Source organism: Podarcis bocagei, assembly GCF_964188305.1.
Source record: "Podarcis bocagei genome assembly, chromosome: 13".
Taxonomy (NCBI): domain Eukaryota; kingdom Metazoa; phylum Chordata; class Lepidosauria; order Squamata; family Lacertidae; genus Podarcis; species Podarcis bocagei.
Window position 1 is genome coordinate 877,203 of NC_138138.1, and position 27,998 is coordinate 905,200.

Here is a 27,998-nt window from a genome sequence, read left to right on the forward strand (position 1 = left end):
ATGTTGCAAGATCTGGACTTCCTCCATGCAGACAGAAGGTGTAAATAGGTGAATGAACCATATTTCTTGAAGCAGACAGTCTCCGCCGTGTCTTCTATTCTCCATAGGGATACAGACCCTGCATGTGTGCCTGGGACCCCATGGGCTCTTGCCACCGCTTGGCAGAGGGAGGGGCAGGCACCCAGCTTTTTAAACAGTCTGCTCTGAGTAGGACTTTGCATTGTCTGTGAAATATGCTCGGAGTCGAGTGTGGATTTCATGCTCTTTATTCAGCTCATAGTAGTGAGGAATGAATGTTCCCCCAAAATATCTGCTTTATATACATTATTTACACAATGGGTCGCACGTGATTGGCTAATTCTGGGATTCTCCCGTGGGCCACCTGGAGCTGGATTGGGTGGCTCCTGCGGACCAATCATACTGCTGCATTGTTCTAGGACCAATCAGACTGCTGCCTTTTGGATCCTGTTGTTCTAGGACCAATCAGACTGCTGCCTTTTGGATCCTGTTGTTCTAGGACCAATCAGACTGCTGCCTTTTGGATCCTATTCAACTCAGTACATAACAGTCTGCCAGCCCAGAAATATGTTCAGATGCTTCTGCGCATAGCCTATGCACATTCAATTGTCTTTTTTTGTTGACCTTGTCAACAGGGATCTCCTTCAGCGTGGTTCCCATGTACCTCACAGAGATTGCCCCCGAAAACCTGCGAGGAGCCATAGCCATCACTGGCCATTTCTTTATCATCTTTGGTAGCCTGATGGCTCGCATATTTGGGCTTGACAAACTCCTAGGGACCCAAGAAGGTAAGTCTGAGAGATGCCCCCTTTGGCCTCTTGACACAGAGGTGGCTCACATTGCTTCAAGGGTCAACCCTCTAGCCACACCCACTTCTGCACTCTGGCCACGCCCACAAAGTTTGAATGTGAGCGTGGCCAGCCCATTTAATTTTTAAACCCACCCACTCACGCACACTTGGCATCCTGTCCAGACATGTAGTTATTGACATGTGGTTTAACAACCAATCCGTCTCCATAGGGAACTCTGGGAAAAGTAGCTCTGTGAGGGGGAATAGGGGCAACTCTCAGCCCCTTTTGCAAACTACAGCTCCCAGAAGTCTTTGGGGGAGAAGCCATGAGGGTTTAAAGTGGTATCATAGCACTTTAAATGTATGGTGTGAATTTGGATCCTGTGTGCAACATGGTGTTATATGAAAAAACTGCTCCTTTTTCCTTATGTGGCATTCCCATATAGAGTCCTTAAGTGGGTTCCCTATTGGTAGGAGAAAGTAACAGAGGCCAACCAGAGAATATTGAGAAGCAAAGCGCCTAGTAAGCCTGATCTTTATTCAAGGAACTGTTGCAACAAGCTCCCCACTCACCACACGCAGGAGGGAGGAGAACCCTGAACAATGGTGCGCGAGCCCTTCTGTAGACTTTTGAAACTGCCCACCCTGTAGCCCAAGACCACCCCCCTAAAACATCATACATACATCACAGAAGGAGCCGGTCTACAGCAGGAATCCTGTCTGCCAGGATACCTGATAATGGTCACTGATTGCATTACCTCGGCAGCCTGGGAATTCTTTTGTGGTGGTTAATACCTTAGTTCCTCAGTCCAGGTCACAGGCTCACCCTATTCATACACAAATATGTCCTTAAGACAGGATTGGTAAGCAAAAGACAATGGGAAGGCTTTCCCCATTTGCCTCCCTGACTGCAGAGGAATATTTAAGGTCATTGGGAGAGTCAAAATGGCTTCAGGATTGCTCTCCCATACTATTTCAGACACATGGTTCATATATTTAGATATCTGTGTATTTATGAATATTTATTCTATACAGTGGTACCTCGGGTTACATACGCTTCAGGTTACATACGCTTCAGGTTACAGACTCCGCTAACTCAGAAATATTACCTCGGGTTAAGAACTTTGCTTCAGGATGAGAACAGAAATCGTGCTCCGACGGCGCGGCAGCAGCAGGAGGCCCCATTAGCTAAAGTGGTGCTTCAGGTTAAGAGCAGTTTCAGGTTAAGAACGGACCTCCAGAACGAATGAAGTACTTAACCCGAGGTACCACTGTATTTGAGACCTTAAAATTCTTATAACAATGGTCTTCAGGTTTATGCCTTGCTCCTATAATGCTTGGTTTATATTGTTTGGTTATTCCTATCTAGTCATTGTTTGCTTTTTCTTTGTTATTGTTTGTAACTAAAACACACCAAAAAATATTTTTTAAAAAAAGAAATTCACATTGAGGTGGCGGAACGGGGTGGGGGTGACAACACGCACGACAACACACACCTTGGCGGGGGCCAGATACTGTCTCTGCTCTATGGATTAGCCACCTAGTTGTGCTATCCCATTTCATGGCTCTTCCCATCTGTGTGCAGGTTGGCCGTTCCTGCTGAGCCTCACTGGGGTTCCGGCATTATTTCAGCTCATCTTCCTGCCCTTCTTCCCCGAAAGTCCTCGGTACCTCCTGATCCAGAGGCATGACGAAAAAGCAGCCAGAGAAGGTAGAACTGAATGGGAAAATGTGGATGTGGTTATTATCATCAGTCTTCATGCCCCAAACCTTTAAGCCCAGGGTTGTACGCCACTAATTAGAGTAGACCCACCGAAGTGAGTGAGCACCAAAAGCGCTGCTGTTTTCACTTTCTGTGCGAGGTGGCCTAATAAGAGCCTGCTGGATCAGGCCAATGACCCATCTAGTTCACCATCCTGTTCTCACAGTGGCCAATGAGAAGGAACAAGCAGAAGATATAGAAGCATGATTAGTCGTGCCAACAGGGTAAAGAACAGCTTCTATCCATGGGCTGTTAGGCTGCTGAATGAAAAGATAACAACAGGGCAACTGACTTTCGGGTTTGGTGGGTGTGCGTCAGTAAACAAGGGAAATTAAGACTAAGAGAGCTGAGTGGGGGTGCTCATGTAATCTCACTGTATACAAGTTGTACAAGTGACGATAAAGTATTTCATTTTCTTTTTTTTAAAAAAATAATATATTATTAAAATAATTCAACATTAATACACACATATTGTGAATATACAAGCATACAAACATACATTTCATACAATCCTTAAAAATGTTCAAACGTACCTACACTGAATCCCACAGACAATTCCTTTTCCCATCACCATCCACCACCCCTCATCCCACCTTTGCGTTAGACTTCCAATTGCAATTCAATTGCAATTTCTTTCTACTTCTATTACTTTCTTTCACACACCTTTAACCTAATTTCATGCTCCTTTTTCTATTATCCATCTTATTTAGTATTTCAGTATTTAAAACAGAACTTGTTTATTCTAATAGGAGTTCTGATTTTTCAATATGGTCTCAAAGGAGAAGATAGAAAGGCACTGGAAGGTGTTTAAAGGATACTTGCAAAACCATATCAATTTCAGTTTCAATTCCGGACCTGAGCATGAGCCCCTTACCCTCCTGTGGTTTCCCGCAACTGAGATTCAGAAGCATTCCTGCCTCCAACCGTGGAGGCAGAACACAACCATCAAAACTAGTAGCAGTTGATACTATAGCCTTCCTCTCCATCAATTTGCCCAATTCTCTTTTAAAGCCATCCAAGTTGGTGGCCGTCGCTGCCTCCTGCAGGAGAGACTTTGGTAGTGCATGGAAGTCGTTTCTTTTGTCTGTTCTGAATCTTTCAACATTAAGCTTCCTAGGATGTCGGTGAATTCTAGAGGGGGGGGGGGAGAAGCTTCTCTCCATCCACTTTCTGCATGCCACGCGTAGTTGTAGCACAAGGGAATTTGCAGGGTGCCTTTCGGACTCCTGCTACTTTGCAAGAGGGATTCCTGTGCATCCTTGAACAGTTTTGCACATTGAAAGTGATTTTAAAATGCTCTTTTGCCCTAGGACAACAAATCTCCTCCTTTTTTTTTTTTTTAGAAAAAATCGACTTTTGGTAGTTTGGAAAGTGATGGAGGAAAGCATGGAAAGAATGAATGGTTAAAGGGAAATTGTAAAAACAACCCAAAAGCAAACCAGAGAATGCTCCTTGTCATATAACAAAAGTAAAGGGACCCCTGACCATTACTTCCAGTCGTGACCGACTCTGGAGTTGCAGCGCTCATCTCGCTTTATTGGCCGAGGGAGCCGGTGTACAGCTTCTGGGTCATGTGGCCAGCATGACTAAGCCGCTTCTGGTAAACCAGAGCAGCGCATGGAAACGCCGTTTACCTTCCTGCCGGAGTGGTACCTATTTATCTACTTGCAGTTGGGAGGAGCAGGGACCGAGCAACGGGAGCTCACCCCGTTGAGGGGATTCGAACTGCCAACCTTCTGATCGGCAAGTCCTAGGCTCTGTGGTTTAACCCACAGCACCACCCATGTCCCCCTTATCATATAACCACCCCGTAAAGATATCTGAAAGAATGTTAAATATAGACTGATTGTATGCTGTAGTCTAATCTCTGCATAAACTGGCTATGTTCTCTTTAGGCTCAGTGTTGAACTCAGCAGGGGGGAGGAGGAAGATGGGGACAAAGCTAGAACTCATTGGTTTTACTCACCATTGGCTCTAGTGCCTCCAGCCGTTCGCTCTGGCGCCCCCTACTGTTGGCCTCCCTGACCTCTGCCATATCAGTTCCAGCGGGCACCAGCCTCCACTGCTGGATGAGGCAGTGTGTACAGACTGGGGGTGGGGGGGCGCTAAGAACCTTCCAAATGCTGCTGAGCCGACATGGGTGGTCTGTGGCACTAGTAAGCCAGTCATCTCCTTCCACACAGCCTTGGTGAAGCTAAGGGGTTGCGACAACGTGGAGGATGAAATCGAAGAGCTCCACGAGGAGGACCTCTCTGAGGAATTGGAAAAGGATATGGACATCTTTACGATGTATCACTTCGATGACATATGGAACCACCTCGTGTCTGCCATCGTCTTGATGGGCGGGCAGCAGCTCACTGGCATTAACGCGGTAGGGCAATCTCCCCGAGGAGAACGGGCCTTTTCGGTGGTGGCTCCTGCGTGTGGGATGCTTTCCGCAGGGAAGCCTGCCTGGTGCCCTCGCTGGCTGATTTGAGGTGCCGGGCAAAAATGTTTTCAGCCAGGCGTTTGGCCTTTAACCTGGAGAACTGTAGATATTGTGGCCTCCTATAGTGGGTGGGATATAGAGCCGTGAAAAATCCCCCTCCTCACTGGCTCTCTGTGGAGAACCGAAATTAAGACTGAAAAAACGATAGAAACTGAAATGGACAGATTTGTCTGTATCCTGATAGGGGGTCATCATTCAGCTAAGAATGTCTGTTTTTCCTTTCAGGCCAGCTATTATATGGAGATACTCTACATGGCTATGGGGTTAGAAAAGAAAATTGTCGGGTATATCAGCATAACGATATACATTTTGCTTATGTTCATAACTCTCCTGGTGGTAAGATTCTCTCTCATTTCTACATCAACCCCGACGTGATGAGCTCCAGATGTTGTGGCCTACAACTCCATAATCACTAATCATTGGTCACACAGGCTGGGGCTGATGGGAGTTGTTGTGACGTGGGGTTTGTGATTTCAGCTCTCTTGATATAACATGCTGGAGACAGTTCTCTAGTAACACTTCTGTCCCATTAAACTTTAATTAGTTTAATGCTAATCAAATGTCCAGTGTGCTTCCGATGCGACTATGTCCCATTACAGCAGAGCATTTCGCACAGCGGCTCAAGAAGGGCTGGAGAGTCAGCATCTTTTCAATAAAGGAATCTTGGAGCAAGCGGTTTGGAACTCAAATAAAAGGTTTATTTACACAAAACAAAAAAACCCTGGTGAAGAATCACACATTTCAGCAAACACGCCCCAAATGAAAGGAGAAGGGGGGGAGGGGGGCAAACACAGGAGTGAGCTGACTATTTATACAAACTCACATTCCTGGAAGCTTAACGACCTCCAGCTGCTCAGTGACTAGAGCGTCTTGATTCGAGCTTCTTAACCCTTTAATACCAACACCCCCTCTCGCTCGTAACACTGAGCTGTACCAACCTTAATTCAAACTTAAACCTGAACAGAAACATTTATGAGATTGCGGACTCAAAGCTTTTGTAAAACCGTCTGCGAGATTTTCTTGGCTTGGACAATACTTTAGTTCAATTAAACCTTGTTTTACACTTTGGCATACATTTTGATAACGGATATCCAAATGTTTTGTGTGTGCCTTGAATTGACCTGATTTAGCTAGTTTAATACAAGGTTGATTGTCTTCCCACACTCTGATAGGTAGGGAACATTCTCCAAACAATTCTTGTACCAGTTGCTTATAAAATTCCAGTTCTCTACATACATCTGATAATGCATTGAACTCAGATTCAGTTGAACTTAAAGCTATAAGTGATTGTTTTCTTGATCTCCAACCAATTAGTGCATTTCCAAATTTTATCGCCATTCCTGACACTGATTTTCTATCTGGTCCAGCATCAGCCCAACTGCTGTCAGCCCAACATTCAAGTTGTGTGCTGCCCTCTGCTGATAGTTTTAAGCGAAACCTTTTGGTAGTTTGGAGATACCTTAAAACTCTTTTTACTCCTTGCCAAGCATGCATTGATGGTTTTTCAGCTTGTCTACACAGCATGTTGACAGCATATGTTATATCGGGCCGAGTCCACTGTGCAATGTGGAGTAGACTGCCTATCGCTGACTGGTAAACCCCGGGATTACAGAACTCTGCCTGTTGCTCAGTTTGAGCATCCTTTGTGTAACTTAACTCCATTGGGGTTTTAACACCAGCACAGTTGTCCATTTTAAACCTTTCCAGCAACTGCTGGATCTTAGCTTCTTGGCTGAGCCAATAGTTCCCATCTTCATCTTGCTGAATTTTAACTCCTAGATAAACAGATACATTGCCTAGTGATTTTATCTGAAACCTTTCTCCAAGCTTTGTGGCAAATTGTTGTGCAAGTTTATCGTCCTTTCCACTGTATAATAAATGGTCAACAAATATCAAAACTGCTTCTTGTTCACATCCCGAGCCTTTTAGATAAAGACACGCATCTGCTGCGCTCTTTCTGAACCCCATGCTCTCTAGAGCATCGTTTAAGCAGGAATTCCAATTACGGGCGGACTGTTTCAACCCATAAATGGATTTGTGTAGGCGCCAGACCTGGTTTGGCTTGTCTCCTTCAAAACCTGGTGGTGGCGTCATATAGACTTCCTCCTGTAAATCTGCATTTAAGTAAGCCACATTGACATCAAAATGAAACAGCTTATTTCCCTTCTTAGCTGAAGAGGCTAAAAGCATTCTTAATGACTCCGATCTTGAAGTAGGGGCATAGATTTGAGAATAGTGAACTCCTTTGCGCTGCGAAAACCCTTTTGCAACTAGTCGGGCTTTATATTGCAACTCCTCAGTAGTTGTGGGCTTTAAACGATATACCCATCGACAACCTACAGCTTGTTGCCCTTTTGGAAGCTCTGTACTTGTAAACACACCGAGAGACTTCATTGAAGCCATCTCTTTTTCCATTGCTTCCTACCACTTTGCGGCTTCTGAGCTTGGAAGCTGTTGTACCTCTACATAGCTATCTGGCTAACACTGTGCCATATTTACGTATACACTTGTCACCTTAAACCGCTCTGGCGGCTTGCCCTTTGTGGCACGTTTTGACCTGCGCAATTGCTCCTCTTGTGCCCCCTCTGACCGTTGGCTGTCAGAATCTGTCTCAGACTTTATGTCTGGACGTGCCCCTAGGGATAAAGACCTCCGTTTAGTTACCTCCCTTGGGCTTGGTGTTGCAGGCGACCTGCTTCGCTTTTGCTGTCTGCTAGGCCTACCGACTGGCGATGTTGGAACACTCTTAGATTCTGGCTTTTCTACCTTAGGAAAAGAACCTTGTGCCTGGTCAGAATCTGCATCTGAACCATGTGCACCGTCCCCTTCTGGCTCATCACCCTCTGGACTTTCTTTCTCAGCATAAATGCCCAAGTCATCCCTCAAAATGTCAGGGTTAGCATGTAAGTGAGTCCATCCGGATTGCTCACAAAATTCAGCGCTCCTACTGAGGACCACTCTTGTAGTATCCCCATCTGGGTTCACGAACCTCCAAGATTTGGCATGTGGTTCGTACCCACAAAAGATGAGTTTCCTAGCCCTTGGACTTCCCTTTTTCCTTAACGCTTTTGGGATAAGTACATAGGCTTGAGATCCAAACACCCGAAAGTAATTAACTTTGGGCTTCTTCCCATATAAAGCAAAATATGGCGTAGTATCAATTACCGAATTATATACTCGGTTCAGAACATGAGTAGCCGTCTGCCAGGCTTCCGCCCAGTAACTTTGAGGAAGTTTAGCATCAAACAACATAGAATTTGCCAACTCTTGCAGAACCCTGTTTTTTACGTTCGGCCACGCCTCCTTCTTGGGGGGAATAAGGTGTAGACAGACGATGCTTAATTCCCTTTTTCTTAAAGAAATTCTGCAACACAGACCCGGTAAATTCTGACCCTCTGTCTGTTTGAAAAGCAAGTACTCTAGTACCGAATTCAAGTTCTACTGCATGAACCCAATTTTTAACTGTTTCTGCAGTATCTGCTTTTGTTTTGAGAGGAAAAAACCATGTAACCTTTGTTTTGTCATCTGAGAGACACAGTGCATACCTCGAACCTCCCATGCTAGCAACAGGCATTGGGCCACATAGGTCCATATGCACAAGTTGGAATACTTTGTCAGATTTCCTATTTGAACTGGGATAGCTGCATCTATGAACCTTCGCCCTTTTGCATGCAGTACAATCCAAATACTTAGTGCATTTGTTCAATTTGCACCCTTCTGATAATTCAGGTTGTCTTTTAACATACTGAAAATTAATATGTCCCAAACGGTGATGCCATAAATGAACACAAGAATTATGGGTAGGCGAGTTCACACAACCAGCATGAACCTGTTCAACTTCATCTGGACTTGTCTCAAAATAATATAACCCATCTCTGCATTCCACCTGCAAAAGAGATACGTTATTCTTTGTAATAGTGCAAACCCCATTTTCAAACACAGTTTTAAACCCATTTCTATCAAGTTCTGACACAGACAAAATACACCCCTTCATTCCCTTTAGCACGTAGGCATCAATTTCTGTTTGCAAACACTTCAAAAACACTGTGCCTACGGTCTCTAAGGAACGTTTAGTTGAATCTGCCATTGTCACAACTTTAAGGGTTTGCAAATGTCTGCAATTCTGCAAACGGACACTAGATGGCGCCACCAGGTGGTGAGATGCACCACTGTCGATCAACCAGCGTAGATTGCTGCCTTGGCCACGCCCTTGCATCAACGCCATTGCTGAAGCCATGTGCTGTGTGCTGTGGGAGTAGCCACGACCTCCTCCTCTTCTTCGACGTCCCCTGGAACTCCTTGTCTGGTAACTAGGGGTAACGGCCTTGGTGCTGTCTTGACCAGGTTCACGTGTACAATTCCTGATTAAATGGGAAGAGGAACCACAGCGAAAACAGTGTCTAGCTGCAAAAGCATTTACTGTGTTCTCAAACTCAGCATCCCCACTCTTAGGCACAGCATAACTCCCCTTTGAAGACAAACCTCTTTCTCTTTGCCTTTTATCCTGTTCATCAGCAAGTCGAGAAGAAATGTATTCAAGGGTTAATTCAGATGAAGGCATAGCTTCCAAAGTTAAAGCTAGAGTCTCATAGCTTTTATCAAGAGAAGACAACAAAATGTATGACTGCTGCTCCATAGAGAAAGGAATGCCCAGCTGTCTTAGTTGATTAAAGGCAGACACCATTTTGGCAATATGTTCTTTCACACACGCTCCCGGTTGGAGACGTAAATCAAACAAACATCTTGTAGCATGGATCTTGGCCCCCGCAGTGTTTCTGGAATTTAGCCGCTGCAGAACCGTCCAGACCTCATGTGTGTTCTTTAACTCAGAAACATAAGGCATTTGCTCTGGTCCCACTGCCAAAACTAGTAGACCTTGGGCTTTCCTGTCATGTTTCTGTGAAGCTGCCGCTGCTGCTTTGTCTTCTGCAGACGCGTCTGCAGCTGCCTGTAAAGGCGGTGCTTCAGTACAACTCCACAACTCTTTTGCTTGCAACCAAACCCTTACTCTAGCCTTCCAATCTTGCCAATTTTTCCCATTGAGTCGCGTAAATGGGACAGTAAAACTTTCCTGGGACTCTGCCATCCTCCCTGGGGCTTAGGAACGATACTCACAGACCTGTAGACCGTCTCCCAGCTGCTGAGGTGGCTCCTCGAGGAATAAGACGTCTTCCAGCGAGTACAAACTGCGCAGTGCCTCTTTAAAACTTTTCCTAGGCACGTTGCAGGACTCAAGCTGCTTTGAAGGCTTTCGTTGTCGGCAACCGCTTCTGTCCTCGCGCCAGTCCTTTCATAAATCACTCTGAACTGCACTCCTTATCTCCTTCTTGACGTACAAACAGCCATAACCTGTCCCATTAAACTTTAATTAGTTTAATGCTAATCAAATGTCCAGTGTGCTTCCGATGCGACTATGTCCCATTACAGCAGAGCATTTCGCACAGCGGTGAAAGGGACTTCGGTATGCAGACCAGGAATGTAAAGATCAGGCAGCAAAGTTTCTTTAAGAAAAAGGTTTTATTTGGTTTTGTCAGACAAAAGCAAAGGGTGCATTTCAGAAAATGAGAAAATGCCCACCCCTCCTTAGGGGCAGCCTACTTATATACCTTTCTGCAAAACATAGTTCAGCCCTTCGCCCCTCCCCATCTATTGCATATTTATCATAGCTCTACCAATCAAATTGGTGGCTGCCGTGTTTGGTTCCAAGCTTGCCCTATCCACTAGGTGGCGCCAGAAGCTTATAAACTAATTAACCTATTTACTAGTTCCAGGAACTGCCCCTGAGCAGGTGTTTACTGGAAGCGCGTCCTGTGGTTTTAACAGTTTCTCTCTCAGAGTTATATCTGGATTTAGATGGTTAGCTACGTCCTGTTTGTCAGGGGTCATTTCTCAGAAATAGCAAAACCGGCTTAACCACAAGCTGCCTGCACCTGCAGAATCATAACCGTGACCTACTTGCTGTTTGCAAAGCTTGCTGTTTGCAAGGCAAGAGAGAGAAAAGTAGTTTTAGCTGCTTGAGTTTATGAGATGGCTTTTAGAGGTTAAACATGGCGCTGGCCTGGCTCTCAACTGGACATCCTGACCTTCAATCCTTCATTCCCCCCTTTCCATCACGGAAATGCAGACCGGTTACGGTTCTTCATTTTCGGTTGATGGATCTATAGATGCAAAATCGTAGAGAGCCAGAACCTGTGTGCGTGTTGCTGCATTAACTGAGCGGCTCACCATTTGGCGTACAATCTGAATAAGGCAAGGCACAAGACATGATAAGGCGATTACAATGAGAAAGAAAACCAGAATCACAAGTAAAATCTCTTTTAACCATGACCAACCTGGGAGCCAAGAAGTAAGCCAACTCCATATACTGGGTAGACCTGCCCCATCTTGACTAACCTTGTGGAACAAGTCAGCCTGCTTTTTAATGCGTTCAACATCATTCTCCACACGTTTACTTTGGTTGTATATGGATGCTAACTCCCTAATTTGCCCAATATCAGTCAGCACTCGTTGGTCTTGATTAATGTATACACAGCAGGAGGAGTTCAGAAGGGCACAAACCACTCCTTGGCTGGCCAGTAGGTAGTCCAAAGCAATCCTGTTCTGTATAGTGGTAGTGGCCATCTGCCTGATTTCCAGCTGAAGGGCCATAAGGGCATCTGCCGTGGAGTTAGCCATTAGGGCCATCTGCGCTACCTCTTCCTGCAGGGTGGTTAAAGCGTCTGCGGTAGAGGCCGCAAAGATTTCCAGTGAGGCTGAAATATTGACCAGTGCTCGTTCCACCTCAAACACTCCAAGGCCAGGGAAAAACGCTCTCATAAAGGAGTGATAGCCGGTGTTTCTGACCACTAAAGGGTTTTCTGCCAAGGGATTCCATGCCCTGCGGTAGCGAGGGCGTACCCTCCCTGGGAATGCATCATGGATCGTGAGCCCTGGGGCCAAGGTTCCTAAGCTACAGGTTCCATACCAGTTACGAGGCAAGGTCTTGTAAGCTGTGTGATCGCACAGCCAAAACCATCCCTTTTTCCACCACGGTGTTGCAAGGGGAAGGGTATATGTGTGCGATTCAACGGTAGTCACATTATATATGTACGTACACCCTGAGTAATTGCCCACAAAAATTTCGTCTGGAATATCCATCTTCCACCAATAGTCCCTCCAAAGGGCACTATGGTACTGGGCCTTCCAAAAGGCACTGTTCACGGGCGCTACACTCCTGTGGATGCACGGACCTCCCTCTATGACCCTGTCAAGTTTCCAAATATGATGCTGGGGAACCACGTAGGTGTTGTTCAGCCACGGAGACCGTGTCACCAGACCTCGAAAATAACTCGCATTCATAGAGAAAGGCACTCCCGTTATGGGGATCCCTTGCCCTAGATGCATAGGGACATGTACACATACCCAACACTCTGACCTATTCAGGCTCTTGGCTACCGCCGTTGTCATGTTCAGGAAGGTGTTGTCCTTCCACCCCGTGGCCATTTGCGAGGTGAGGACCCATAGGAGCCAGGGGATGACCTGATTCCTCATCTTGTTCAGTGCCCCAAAACAGGGGACTGTACCACCAACACAGAAATCCTACAAAAATGGCAATCCCGCAAGCAAAAAGGATGGTGGCCCACCAAGGCCAGGGCATGGGGCCTCTAACTCCTGGCCCTGCTACGGCGTGAACAGCGTGCACACACGTAGCGTTCCCACTCTTCCCAGGGAAAGGTGTCTGTCCGGGAGTGATACACTGCTAGGCCTCGGGAACTGTGGGGATGACAGTAGACCCTGTAAGCTTCAAAAGTGGGGCCTACTCCCCGGATTAGGCCGGCAGGTCTAGGAACCCACTCCTGAGCCTCCGAAGTTCTATAGACCAGCCACAAGGGAAGAGTGGTGTGCTTACGTAGGGAAAATGTATAGTGGCCACACCTGAACGCTCCTTCCTGCAAAAAGAAGCTTCTTCGGGTTACTGGTCGGGCAAACCACTTGTAACACTGCTGCTCTGACCAGTCCTCGTGATATGGGTCTAAAGGGGAAGGGCGTCTCTGCATACGGTGAGGTTTCTATACCTAGTTGCCAAGATACCACCGGTAGCATCCTGCCTGAGCCTGGCGATATGCAATGTCCAGGAGTTCTGCTACCTCAGGACCGTCAGCGTTCCAGGATCTATACCAGGGTCTGGATTCTTCTGAAGCTAGGAGGACTGACTGTCGACCTGCCGGTCCTACTGGGTGGTGTCTCCTACGTGGCCTCTAACCAGGGCGAAGGGAGGCTGAAACCCTGGGGTGGCAACCCTTATGCAGCCACAAGAATATCCTGCCACGTCCAAGGGTATTAGGTGTGGAGTTACCAAGCCTATTAGTTCAGGTCTTACTCTGGGATTTTGGGAGGCTTGAGCCACCACAACAACTACAGGTGGGGCTGCCGGATTTACGGGCACCTGTTCAGCAATTTCAATACGCCCCGGGGTCAAGCTCCCTCCCATTCAACGCCTGAACCAATGTTCTGTCAACGCCCGGGCCAAGGTCTGGGCGTGATGTACCAAATGGGGTTGGTACTGCGCTCCGCCTCCCCCCCTTAGACAGTTGGATATCCCCCCACCAAAGCAGGAGCGGGCGAAAACTCGATAGAGTTCGACCGTTCCTTCGACTTCCCGTAGGAGCAATACCCACGTGCGTTTGGACGTGTCGTGGACAATGAGCCACAGAGGGATGTTTCACTGCAGCTGCCCTGTGAGGCCCCCGCTCCCAGCAGCCGACAAGCACGCCGTCCCTTACCACCGGCAAGACGAACCACTCGTAGCAGAGGTCAGCAGGCCAGAAGGGTTGGTATGGCTCGGTGGGGTCAGGACTGTAGAACATAGAACAAATCAATACAACACAGAATACAGAAAAGGGGAAAGTCTCTGTGAAAGTCTTTGTGGTGATCAGTCGCAGGATCTCGTTGCCCGTGGCCCAACGCACTCCCGGTGGCGTCAGACACAAGGTGATGATCCGTCGCAGGGTCTCGTTGCCCGTGGCCCAACGCGCTCCCGGTGGCGTCAGACACAGGGGTTTTTGGAGAGAGTCAGTTTCAGAGGGTCAACAGGATTTCTTTTGCAAGTCCAGACACCCTCAGACTTCTTCAGACGCGTGTGATGGATCCAGGGAGTCACCTCGGCTACTTTCACCGCAGTTGGAGTGGAGAGGAGGACGGTGTATGGGCCTCGCCACTTGGGGATGAGAGGGTCGCGCTTCCACTCTTTTAACCACACGGAGTCTCCTGGCTGGAACTGGTGGACCGGCTCAGCGAGACTGCACGGCGTGCGCTCGAGGGTGTACCTGGAAAGGGAATGAAACACACGGGACAAGGATTGCACTTGTTCCTGGGTAATATGGTCTCCCACCCGGCCCAAACTGGCGGGGATGTCTCTGACGAAAGGGGGTGGCCTGCCATACAAAAGTTCAAAGGGCGAGAGTCTCAGTCTCTTGGTTGGAGCGCTCCGGACCCGAAACAAGGCGAGGGGCAGGACATCTATCCAACATAGTCCTGTCTCCTGTGTCAGTTTGGCCAAATGGGTCTTCAGGGTGCGATTCATGCGCTCGGTTTTTCCCGAACTCTGGGGCCTGTAGGCTGAGTGGAGCCTCTATCTAATCTGTAATGCCTTGCATACTTCTTGTACAACCTTATCAATGAAGGCTGGCCCATTGTCACTGCCAATACTTCTGGGGAGGCCAAAACGGGGTATGAGTTCATGCAACAGTTTCTTAGTCACCTCACGAGCTTTCTCTGTTCTAGTGGGGTACGCCTCTGTCCAGCCCGTCAGGGTGCAGACAAACACAAGCAGGTATTTAATGCCCCTAGCTGGTGGTAGTTCAGTGAAGTCCACGATCAGGCTTTCCATAGGGGTGAAGCCCACGTGTTGTACACCTGGTGGAGGGAGGTGGCCTTGTCTGGGGGTGTTCTTGGCGCACAGGACACACCTCTGGGATATAGCAGCAACTAGTTGAGAAAGGTTAGTGATATAGAAAAGTCTCCCAAGGTGTGCTCTGGCCGCTGGACCCCCTAGATGAGTGGACTCGTGGTAGTTCTTCACAATCACGCTAGCCAGATGCTGGGGCACAAACACACGGTTGTCTGGTAGATGGAACCATCCCTCCTGGAGTGTTGCTCCTTCTTGGCGTGCCCACTGTTGTTCCTCAGGTGTGTAGCGTGGTTCCACATCGTCTGGGGTGAGTTCTGGGATGAGGGCTGCATTGAGTGCTGGTGGAGGTTTCAAAGCTGCTTCACGAGCCGCGCTGTCTGCTTTCCGGTTGCCCCTAGTGACCATGTCCCGGCCTCTCCCGTGGCCTTTGCAGTGCATCACGGCAATCTTTTCGGGGCCCCATCCCGCCTCCAGTAACGTCTCAACTTCTGGACCGTATTTCAGGGCTTTCCCGTGGGCTCCGATCAAGCCTCGCTCCTTCCAGAGGGCTCCATGCGCATGCAGGGTCAAGAAGGCATACTTGGAATCTGTATAGATGTTAGCCTTACATCCAGCTGCCAATTGCAGGGCCCTGGTCAGTCCAATTAATTCAGCCTTTTGGGCAGAGGTGCCGGGGGACAGGGGTTCTGCTTCCACAATTTCCTCATTGGTCACTACAGCATAGCCGGCTTTCCGGACGCCATCCAGAATGAAGCTGCTGCCATCTGTGTAGTATACAACGTCTGGATTTTTCAGCGGCTCATCCTTCAGATCTGGTCTGCTGGAATAGACCTCATCCATTACTTGGAGACAATCGTGGTGTTCTATGGTGTCTGTGTCAGGCAAGGGCAGTAGAGTAGCTGGATTAAGGGTGTTGACAACCCGTAGGTGTATTCTGGGATTCTCACACAAAAGTCCTTGGTACTTGGCCATGCGAGGGTTGGTCATCCAATAGTTCCCCTTAAACTCCATAAGGGTAAGAACGGAGTGGGGTACATTCACATGCATTTCTTGGCCGAACGTGAACTTGCCCGCTTCCTCTACTATGGTGGCGGTGGCGGCAACGGCCCGCATACAGGGTGGCCATCCTTTAGCTGTGGGGTCCAATTGTTTGGAGAGATAGGCGACGGGCCGATTCCAACTGCCTAGTTTCTGAGTCAGGACCCCAGCTGCCACACCGTTCTGTTCATGCACATACAGTTGGAATGCTTTCCCGGGATTTGGCAAACCCAGGGCTGGTGCGGCCATTAGACATTGCTTAATAGTCTCAAAGGCTTCTTGTTGGGCCGGTCCCCACTCAAAGGGATCTCTTTCTCCCCCTCTGGTACTCTCGTTTAGGGGTTTTGCTAAAACACTGAAGCCTGGGATCCAGATTCTGCAAAAGCCTGCTGCTCCTAGGAATCCCCTCAACTGTTTTCTGGTAGTGGGTTCCTTCATGCAGCAGATGGCTTCCTTTCTCTCGGGGCGCAGTGCCCTCTGCTGGTGTGACACATTAAAACCTAAGTACTTCACTTCTTTTTGGCATAATTGAGCTTTCTTTCGGGAAACTTTGTATCCCGCCTCCCACAACAGGTGGAGCAATTCTTCGGTGCCCTCTCTACAAGTCTCATAGTCCGCCGCTGCAAGAATGATGTCATCAACGTACTGCAACACCACCTTGTGGCCAGGTACGGAAGGGTACTGCGCCAAGTCTTTCGCTAATGCTGTGCCAAAAAGAGTGGGAGAGTTCTTAAAGCCTTGGGGAAGTCTCGTCCAAGTGAGTTGCCCTTTTGTACCGGTTACTGGGTCCTCCCACTGGAAGGCAAAGAGGGGTTGGCTTTGAGGGGCCAGGCGGCAACAGAAAAAGGCGTCTTTAAGGTCTAAAACGGTGAAGAAGGTGGCTTCAGGTGGGATGAGGCTTAGTAAGGTATATGGGTTTGGCACGTTGGGGTGCAGGGTCTCTGTGGCTTGGTTGACTACCCTCAAGTCCTGTGCTGGACGGTAGTCATTGGTGTGAGGCTTTTTGACTGGCAGTAAAGGGGTGTTCCATTCAGATTGGCAAGGTTTGAGCAGCCCATACTGGAGCAACCTGTCTAAATGTTTCTTTATTCCCTCCACTGCCTGGCGTGGCAAGGGATATTGACTTACAGACACCGGCATTGCAAAAGGCTTCAATTTGACTATGATAGGTGGTATGTTGATGGCTAATCCCGGAGGATTGTCTTCAGCCCAGACGCCAGGTGGCGCTCTGAGATTTTTCGGGATAGGGTCATTCGAGGAGACTGGCTGAGGCTCGGCGGCCAGTGCTGCTAGAAATCCCCAAGAATGTTCTCTGGGCACCGTAACTGACATTATGCCACTTGCGTGTGGGGGCAATTTCAACTCAGGTCCCTTGGGGGTGAAGGTAATTTGAGCCTGTAGTTTGGAGAGGACGTCTCTTCCTAACAAGGGCACTGGGCACTCAGGTATGTACAAGAATTGATGGGTCAGGTGACGCCCCCCGATTTGACAGTCCAAGGGTTGTAAGGAAAGGTTTTCTTGAATGGTTGCCAGTTGCCCCCACTATGCTCACTGTTCTCTGGCTTTCACGTTGAAGGGGGGTAGTTAGGACTGAGTACTGGGCACTGGTATCGATCATAAAATTGATAAGTCGGTTCCCTAACTTGATTTTGACCATGGGTTCCGATTGGGAACCTGAGAAGGCTGGCTGAGTGCCTACAAGGGAGGAACCCGGTCCGTCCTAGTCTTGATATTCGCCCATGGCTGCCAGACCCACAAGGTCTGTCCGGTCTGGTCCTCTGGCATATCTTCCTTCCACTATCCTGCCTCGACGCTCCCGTCCTCGGCTTCCTCCCATCCTTCCTGGCTGGTTCTGGGGACACTCGGCTTTCCAGTGGCCCTCTTGTTTACATATAGCACACTGGTTTCTTCCTAAGGCTTGATTTCTTCCTCCCCCTCGGCTGCGGGGCTCTGACTGACTGCGGCGGACCTCCCGGTTCCCTGGGCGGTGCGCGATTGCCGCGGCTATCACTGCTGCCTTTTCCTTCATCCACTGCTTTTTCTCCCTCTTCTCAACATCCCCTCTTTGCTCAGAGACCTTCTGGGCGATGGCCATGAGTTGGGATCTGGTCATGCCTTGGAACCCGGGTTGTTTTTGGATTTTTACTCTGATGTCTTTTGCACACTGTCCTATAAAGGAGGCATTGACCATTAACTCATGTGCGGGGATCTCGGGGTCGAAGGGGGTCCAAGTTCTGTAAGCGTCTATCAGGCGTTCCAAGAAATTGCCCGGACTTTCATCTGGCCTCTGCAGGACCCCTGAAACTTTGGACAGGTCAGTTGGTTTCTTAGCTGCCCTACGCACCCCATGCAAGAGAATTTCTCGGTAGGTGGTTAGGGCGGTGCGGTTGTCTGCATTATTTGGGTCCCAATGCGGGTCCGCTAAGGGGTACCGATTAGGCCATTCCTGTTCAGCCACATGTTGATCCCTCAAATATTCCAAAGCCTGGGTATTGATTCTCCTCCTTTCCTCAGAGGTGAAAAGGGTGCTCAGTAATTGCTGGCAATCTGGCCAGGTGGGTTCATGGGCTGCAAATATAGAGGACAGTAGGTCCAACATTGCCTGGGGTTTTTCAGCGAATGGCGGGGTGTGGGTCTTCCAGTTAAACAAATCGGTGGTGGTAAAAGGAACATATTGGAGGGTAAACGTTCTGGGCGGAGGCGGAGGTGCCGGCGGGGCAGCGCCGCCATCTGCCGGTGCCGCAGGCGCCGGGGGTGCTGGAGGTGGGTTGTCGAAAACTACGCGGAGGGGGGTCATGACTGCTGTTCTTGCCTCTGCAGCGGCCCTACATTGTTTCATATATAAGCCCAATGCTTTGTCTCGGGCATGGCGATAAGCTTTTTCAGCGTCTCGGTACATGGTGGTCTTAGTTCTCTTTGTGGCCAACTGTTCTCTTAAGCGTTTAAGGTCGGGATAGATCTCATCTAGGATCTGGTCACTGGGCTCTGCCTTGGCTCCTCCTGGGATGACAGGTAATCCTCCTTCTGCGCCTAGTGGGACATATTGGGGCGGCGGCAGTGGTGGAGCGTTGGGGACCTGAGGGACTTGTCCCTGTTCTCCTAAGGGGGCCACTACAGTCGGTGGAACATACGGCGGTGGGGCTAGGACTTCTGCCTCGGGTCCCTGGTAAATGGGTTTCTTGGGACATCTTCCTGCCTTTGTGCCTCTAATTTCAGCCCTAAGGGCCATGACTTTGCAATGTTCAGTCCTGCATTTCTTCAACCAGGGGGGGTTGTCATCTATGACACTCAGCCAAGTGTCTATATAGGGGATTTGGTCAGGATGTCCCCCCTGGTCCTTGATTATATTTGCCCATAAACTGGCGACCAGGGGCCGGTCGAAGCTGCCGATTGACGGCCATCCCGTCCCTTGGGTCGGCCAGTCTAGTTTGCGCAAAGTTCTTAGGCGTTCCGGCGTCATTGTGACACCATAGTCTCCACTGAATCCTTTTTTAAAATTGAAGGGGAGTTACATTCCCGGTCGATGCACCCCCACCCATATTCAGTATGGCCCTTTACAACGTCACCACACCAAAAATTCACAGACTCACAGACCCAATTCACTCTTTGTCCGGACGGTGTCACTCTTTCCAAACATACAACTTTCGCTGCAGATTGTGACTTGCCGCGGTCGCCCGGGTGAAGAACTGCACAACCCTACTTCCGCGCGGCACCTAATTCCCGGCCCTCATACATCCATTCAGTCACCCTATAACATACATGCACAAGAAGTGCCTCTTTCGCCAGACGTTGTACCATACACTAACCACCCTGTGCCCCCCCTTTTTCTCCTACCTAATACTTAAACGTGCCTGGTTCCTAAGGGGACAATCTTTCCCCTTATTTTCCCAGGCACGTTGGGGATGTGATCAAGACCCCCCTTCTCCTTAATTATTATGTAAGGAGGCTATCCTAACAGGACCCGTTATCCTTTACTCACCCACTGACGGCCGATTTCGTGCCCTAGGAACCTCGATTCTTCAATCCATTGCTCTCCTCCAGGATGTAGACAGCAGAGGGTCAAGTCGCCTTCTGTCCTCCTCTGAAGAAAAGAGTCCGGTGCGCGCTTGGAGGCAGGAGGTCCGTTGGCCCTCCGCCGTCCCTGCCCAGAGGGCAAGGGAGCTGCCTCCTGGTCAGGACTTAGGGTCCTTAGAATCCGAGTCACTTAGGCACCAAATGAAAGGGACTTCGGTATGCAGACCAGGAATGTAAAGATCAGGCAGCAAAGTTTCTTTAAGAAAAAGGTTTTATTTGGTTTTGTCAGACAAAAGCAAAGGGTGCATTTCAGAAAATGAGAAAATGCCCACCGCTCCTTAGGGGCAGCCTACTTATATACCTTTCTGCAAAACATAGTTCAGCCCTTCGCCCCTCCCCATCTATTGCATATTTATCATAGCTCTACCAATCAAATTGGTGGCTGCCGTGTTTGGTTCCAAGCTTGCCCTATCCACTAGGTGGCGCCAGAAGCTTATAAACTAATTAACCTATTTACTAGTTCCAGGAACTGCCCCTGAGCAGGTGTTTACTGGAAGCGCGTCCTGTGGTTTTAACAGTTTCTCTCTCAGAGTTATATCTGGATTTAGATGGTTAGCTACGTCCTGTTTGTCAGGGGTCGTTTCTCAGAAATAGCAAAACCGGCTTAACCACAAGCTGCCTGCACCTGCAGAATCATAACCGTGACCTACTTGCTGTTTGCAAAGCTTGCTGTTTGCAAGGCAAGAGAGAGAAAAGTAGTTTTAGCTGCTTGAGTTTATGAGATGGCTTTTAGAGGTTAAACATGGCGCTGGCCTGGCTCTCAACTGGACATCCTGACCTTCAATCCTTCAGCGGCTCAAGAAGGGCTGGAGAGTCAGCATCTTTTCAATAAAGGAATCTTGGAGCAAGCGGTTTGGAACTCAAATAAAAGGTTTATTTACACAAAACAAAAAAACCCTGGTGAAGAATCACACATTTCAGCAAACACGCCCCAAATGAAAGGAGAAGGGGGGGAGGGGGCAAACACAGGAGTGAGCTGACTATTTATACAAACTCACATTCCTGGAAGCTTAACGACCTCCAGCTGCTCAGTGACTAGAGCGTCTTGATTAGAGCTTCTTAACCCTTTAATACCAACAACTTCTTTATTAAAGCAACAAGACTAAAGACTGGGGAGAGGAAAGCTACATTTATAGGGACAGGGAACTAGCAAGAAAGGATACATTTTGGAGGGAACAATATCAGGCAATCACAGTCCTGCCTTTTGGAGGGAACCAATAAGACAGAGAATCCAAATACAGCAGCTTAAATGAACCAATAGTAGCTGTACCCTCTGGAACCAAAAGGCAGTTACTTTACCCTAATGCAAATACAGACAATAATAATACCGATATAAAATCCTTTGACTCAATACACAACAGGAATTGTAGTCCAAAAATGTCTAGAAGGCATCACGTTCGTCTCCCCTGATATGAATGTTTAGCTCCTCCTTGTAATGCTTCTACCCTCGGCCTACTCCAAAGGCCAGCACTTTTATAGTGTGTGTCTGTGTTAAGCTGGCTGAGTTGTTCCAGTTTCCTACAGACAAACTACAAGTCCAGGTTCAGATGGCATGCAAAGACAAACCATGGCTTAGCTCACAGAGGAGGGGCAAAATGGCTGCCATCGCCTCTCCAGAGATCTGGGTGGAATCTAGACACATAAAAAACGCGGTGGAAATGCTTTTGAACAAAGTTTTGAAAAAATTATTGGATTTGCCATAGCTCACCATCGCCATCTAGTGTCACATTTGTATAATGCACTTTACAACCCAGTTTAAACGTTTTATTTGCAGCTGTATAGCTGAGTGCCTGGTTTGGCTTAGGGTTAAGTAAAAACAGAGCTTCCACCTCTGGGCCCATCCAGGCTGTTGCTAATTTTGGGTGGGATTCAGATGGGCTCAATCCCCAGTTGCATCTCCAGGTAGGGATGGGAATGTACTCTGCCAGAAACTCTGGAGAGCTGCTGCCAGCCGGTGTAGTCAATACTGAGTTCGATTGGCTAATGGGCTTCACTCAATATAAGATAGTTTTTTATATTCCTACGTCTGTAGGGCTATAGTTCAATGGTAGAGCATCTGCTTTGCAGGCAGAAGGTCCTAGGTTCAATCCCCAGTATATCAAGGCTAGGGAAGACACCCTGGCTGAAACCCTGCAGAACTACTGCCAGTCAGTGTAGACATTGCTGAGCTAGAGGGATGCAATGGTCTGACTTGGCACAAGGGAGCTTCTTAGGTTCCTAATCACATACTAGCCAATGAGCGGCGAGAGCTGATTGGGAGGTTTAGCGCAACAAACCCTCTTCCCAAAAATGCGGGAAGCAACAAGGAAATGCACTGGAATTATCTAATCTCCCTGTAAGGTAATGAATATGGCCACCCATTAAATAGCTGACATATCCCTGCAAATAAATCAGAATGTATGCTCAATAGGCAGGCCATCTTGAAGCACCCTTCCTCTCTCCTTCTAACTTCTCTGTTTTTTGTATCCGTTAGATCCGTTTTGCTGATTCTTCGGGGCACAGAAATCTCCTACTCAGTGGCTTGGGGATCTGTAGCATCACCTGCGTCCTCTTAGCCATGGCGATTGAATTACAGGTCTGTATTGCAAGTCTGCAAACTCTTGATGTCTGACGCTAAGCACCCACCAGCGCGGTGCCCTCACTTCTTGGGATAATGGTAATAATAATTTATCTGTTGCATTTCTTAGTGTTTTTTGTTTGCAGAAAGTAAAGTCCCCAAGGGACTTGCAATGTAAGACAAGAATGAAAACCAAAACTGAAATAAAATAAAAGCTAAAAGCATTCTTATGCATGAAACAAAGGAGGCCACAATATCCCAAACTCCCCGAGCCTGGCTGAAAAGAAACATTTTTGCCTGGTGCCCCCATAAGCAGGTGCCACCACTGAAAAGACCGTTCTCCTGTTGCCACTCTATAGAGATGGCACATGGAGAAGAGCATCAAATGATGAATGATGCTGATTTTGTGTAGTGGATGCTGCTTTAATGGAAATTATGGGTTGCAGTCAACTGAATCCTACTCAGAGGGAACCCATTATAATTATGTGGTGTGGTGGTCAGCTGGTGTGGTGCAGTGATTAGATCAGGGGTCAGCAAACTTTTTCAGCAGGGTCTACTGTTCCTCAGACCTTGTGGGGGACCGGATTATATTTTTTTTTGGGGGGGGGGGAATGAACAAATTCCTATGCCCCACAAATAACCCAGAGATGCATTTTAAATAAAAGGACACATTCTACTCATGTAAAAACACGCTGATTCCTGGACCATCCGCGGGCTGGATTTAGAAGGTGATTGGGCCGGATCTGGCCCCTGGGCCTTAGTTTGCCTACCCATGGATTAGATTGTTGGATTGGGGTGTGAGGAGAACTGGGTTCGAATCCCCACTTGGGTCACAAAGCTCACTGGGTGTGACCTTGAGGCCAGCCTCTCCGCCTAACCTACCTCACAGGGTTATTGTGGGAGAGGGAGAATCATGTGTGTGCCACCTGGGCATCCTCAGAGGAAAAGGTGGGATAGAAACGCAATAGATAATTAAATAATAAATGAAGAAATCCATTAACTTCAGTGCTGCATACCAGCCGAGATGAGCTAAAGTCCATTAACTTCAGCGAGTCTGCTCTGAGTTGGACTGGCATTGGATAAAACCCTATAATATTATTTATTTGTTCATTTATTTCTACAGTCACGGAACATGAACATTTACACATTGACAAAATGGTAGCTCTATGGGGGAAGCTCAGGGATTTCTGGCACCAAACTGCAGTTCCAAGAATTGCTTGCAGGAGGTAATGACAATTGAACTGGTATAAAACTGAGAAATTTTGCAGGACAGAGCAGATAGGCTGTTAATTAAACCATGTTGTTGTTTTATTGTTGTTTTGATTTCCTTCCTCCCAAAGGAGCCCAGGGTAGCACATGCAGCAATGATAATTTTTTTAAAAAAACAACACACAACTCAAAGCAATTTTAAAACACTCTAAAACCAGTTAAAAACCTTTTTATGTATAAAAAAACAGTTAAAAACACTCTTAGCTGGTGATCATAGGGTTGCCAGGAGCAGTGTCTTTCAGCCATTAAATGCCTAGGTTAAACAAGAGTGTTATTAAATTCCTGAAAGTAAGTAATGAAGGGAGAGGGTGAGAGATGCGCCACACCAGGGAGGACATTCCACAGGCAAGGAGCCACCACTGAAAAGGCCCTGTTGTGTGTCAACGCCAGCTGGGCAGTCCCCAGTGGCACCACCCCCAACAGGGTGCTGATCACCTGCTGATCACCGTAGGGTCTGAGATGGTTGATACTAGGGAGAAGAAAGCACCACTGAGTTCAATGGAGCTTATGCCCAAGCATAGGAACACAGTCACGGTCCTATTAAATAGGGTTTTCTGGTGATAATGATTGCAGTAGTGGAGTATCTATGTCATTTGCAACCACAGCACTGTCTCTGCCTGAACTGTGAGTCCCTTTCTCCAACAGAAGACCATCTGGTGGATGTCATATGTCAGCTCATCTTTCGTTACCCTCTTCCTCATTGGACAGTCCATCGGGCCAGGTAAGCTCTCTGATGAAGATGATTTATGAGACTTGTCCATCTCTTGTTACACTGAGCTCTCCAGTACAGTGGTACCTTGGTTTACGAACTTAATCTGTCCCGGAAGTCCATTCTTAAACCAAAGTTTCTTAAACCAAGGCGTGCTTTCCCATAGCACCAGGGGACACAATTTACACTCAACAGGAAGCGGAACATGTTCTGCTTCCAAGGCAAAGTTCACAAACCAAAACACCTACTTCCGGGTTTGCAGCATTCTTAATCCAAATTGTTCATAAACTAAGCTGTTCTTAAACCAAGGTACCACTGTACTGACACAGTTGGACAAAGACACACTCAGTCCGTAAAAATATATGCAATGCCACACAGACACACCCCAAACAGCTGTGTAAGTGTGCTGCCAAACATCATCATAAGTCTGAAGGGGAATCCAACATTCGTGCTGCTCAGAGTAGATCCATTGAAGCTAGCGAACGTGGCTAACTTCAGTTCGCTAATTTCAGTAGGTCTTTTCTGAGTAGAATTTCACTGGCTACAACCCTAAGTCTTTACCTGGGCCATATTCCCAACCATACATTTAAAGCAGCATCATGGCACGTCAAGAAGTCATGGCTTCCCCCAAGGAATTCTGGGAGCTGTAATTTGTTATGGGTGCTGAGAGTTATTGGGAGAATCCTCTACTCCAGGCATAGGCAAACTCGGCCCTCCATATGTTTTGGGACTACAACTCCCATGATCCCTAGCTAACAGGACCAGTGGTCAGGGATGATGGGAAGTGTAGTCCCAAAACATCAGGAGGGCCGAGTTTGCCTATGCCTGCTCTACTCCCCTCACAGAGTTCTCTGAGAAGAAGAGTTGGTTGTTAAACCAGTCTAAGAATTTCAGTTCTTGGGGAGGGGGGGCGGAATAGGGGCCTCCTAGCCACTCTCTGCACCTCTAACAAATGGCAGCTCCCATAATTCTCTGGAGGAAGCCACGACCGTTCAAAGTGGCATCGTAGCATTTTAAATATATGGCCAGGATGTTCAGGGCTCCTTGAGGAAGCACAAGAGATGAGTAGCATAGATAAACTTCCCTGTTTAGGGAAGTTTTTTAATGTCTGATGTTTTAATGTACCGGTACTTTTAATATTTTGTTAGAAGCCGACCAGAGTGGCTGGGGAAACCCAGCCAGATGGGCGGGGTATAAATAAAAAATTGTTGTTATATTATTATTAGTGAAAATGAAAATGGGGCATTCTCTCTGTCCTGGCCCAGATCCAGTTGCAGTGGTGATTGTAGCAGAGCTGTTCCTTCAGTCATCCCGGTCCACTGCCTTCATGGCTGGGGGCTGTGTTCACTGGTTCTGCAAATTCGTTATCGGAGTCGTGTTCCTTCAGATGGAGGTAAGTGGCTTTGGCTAATACATCCAAGGTTCTCTTAGAGGAGTCCCAGATCATCAAACCTGAGCTTCCACAGACTCCACCTGCCATGAGGCACCATTGGCAGCAGCAGCAACAATGTTCGATGCTTACGATAACATTTTATTCTCCTTCTAATTGTGCTGTTTTAAATGTGCATTTGGTACTTGACTTCCTTTAGCAATGTTTTCTTTTGAAATGTTTAAGATAATGGTTTTTTGTGTGTTGCTGCGTTAAATGTGCATTCTGTAGCTGGCCTCCTTTGCAATTAAGATAAAGATTTCCAAAATTTCTCAAATTAGATAATTACATAACGACTATGTTTCATAGATTGGCTTCCCTCCCTCCCACCTACCCACCCACCCCTCCCTATGTTTTTATTCAAACCCTTTTCTGCTGCGTTATATTACAAACTCTTCTCTATTACAAAAAATAATAATCCTTCTAGTACAATTATTTTATTGTTTTTCGTCCACTGCTCATATCTCAAATCCTGCCTGCAATTTCATTTGGCTATAATGCTTTTTCAAATAGTCCCAAAAAGGCATTCACTCATCTATTAAAAAGTTTGTCATTTTGATCTCTTGGTTTAGCTGTCAGCTTTGCCATTTCTGCATAATTCCTCCTTCAGAGACTGGTTTTCTGAAGCACTTTCGGAAGCCATTCCTCCTTCAGAGACTGGTTTTCTGAAGCACCTGCCCCCTCCATTTAACCTTGCTTTAGCTGTGTTGAACAAGGGTGTTAAGTTGTGGGTGAGCCATATCAGACGACACAGCGATTCTTTAAACAGCTCTTGTTTATTCACAGGTCAGAACAGAACAGAACTGAAGGGTTCAGCCAGCCTGCTTATATAGAGCTCCACTAGAATTCAACAGTAACCATTTTCTGTAACTATCCAATCACTGAACATCACTTTCAATCCCTTATTTGCATATGTGGACCTGAGTGAAAACTATCTACAGTATCCCCCTGCTGGCCCAGGGCGAGAACTTCAGTACATAACAAAGGGTGCTTCAGAGAGCGGTTTGCCAAACCGCTCTGAGAAGTGCCTCCGATCTCTGCCCCGTTAAACAGCTTGCATGGGCTGCCTGCTTGCTCGCTTGCCTGCCATTATGCTGGAGTTGGTGTGGCTGCTACTATCTGTAGCTTGATGACATTCTCTTACACACATTCCATTTCGTGCTCTTTCTCTCTATCCTTTTCTCTCTTTTCTCTCTCCAGATACACATTGAGCCTTACAGCTTTCTCCTCTTTTGGCCTCTCTGCGTAGCCATCTTAATTTATGCCTTCAAGCAGATCCCGGAAACCAGCGGCCAGAACTTCCTGGATATCAGGAGGACCGAGGCAATTCGAATGACCAGGACCCTCCTGCTCATGCAAATCTCAGAGGACTAGAAACTTGGGAGACAGTCCATGTAGCGATTTGGAGATATTCTGTTCGGTTGGCCCATTGGTGATCGCAGCAGTTTCCCTTCTGGTCTGACTGAACAGCCTGGACTTTATTCCTTCTTTTTCCTACACTGGACTCCGACTGCCACCACCTCTCACTATTGGCTTATGTACCTACCTGAAGGGTCATAGGCTACCCATCCGTGCTTTAATCAGCCTTAATAAAAGCTGGATCAGCCACTCATGCAGAGACACAGCAGGGAACTTCATTTCTGGATGATGCGTCCAGCTCTCAGGCACCTATAATCCACATATGGGGGACCAGATGTCTCCAGATGTTGCTGAACTGTGACTCCCATCACTACTGGCCATGGTGGCTGGGGCTTATGGGGGTTGGACTCCCACATCAGGAGTCCCCCATCCCTCCCACAACATCACGAGTTCCCCATCCCTCCTCTAACAGATCTAGAGTTATGCCCAATGGCCATCCTACTCAGAGTAGCCCCGTGAACTTGGCTTCCTCAATATCTTTTTTTAAAAGAAAAAACTGTCTAACAGGCTGTTTTTCTATTGGTGCTTATTGCTCAGCCTTCATTATCATTATTAC

The 27,998-nt window shown here is 47.6% G+C and overlaps 1 protein-coding gene across 1 annotated transcript; it reads left to right on the forward strand.

The window, feature by feature from the left end:
• Positions 1-27,890, forward strand: LOC308570795 (solute carrier family 2, facilitated glucose transporter member 5-like; the record flags this gene model as incomplete). Its single annotated transcript, XM_081165712.1, has 9 exons — positions 1-40; positions 654-806; positions 2,394-2,519; positions 4,754-4,941; positions 5,284-5,394; positions 22,533-22,634; positions 24,531-24,606; positions 25,860-25,987; positions 27,224-27,890. 9 exons carry the CDS (start codon positions 1-3, stop codon positions 27,395-27,397), a joined length of 1,098 nt encoding a protein of 365 aa, XP_081021838.1. The 3' UTR covers positions 27,398-27,890.
• Positions 27,891-27,998: the final 108 nt, after the last annotated feature.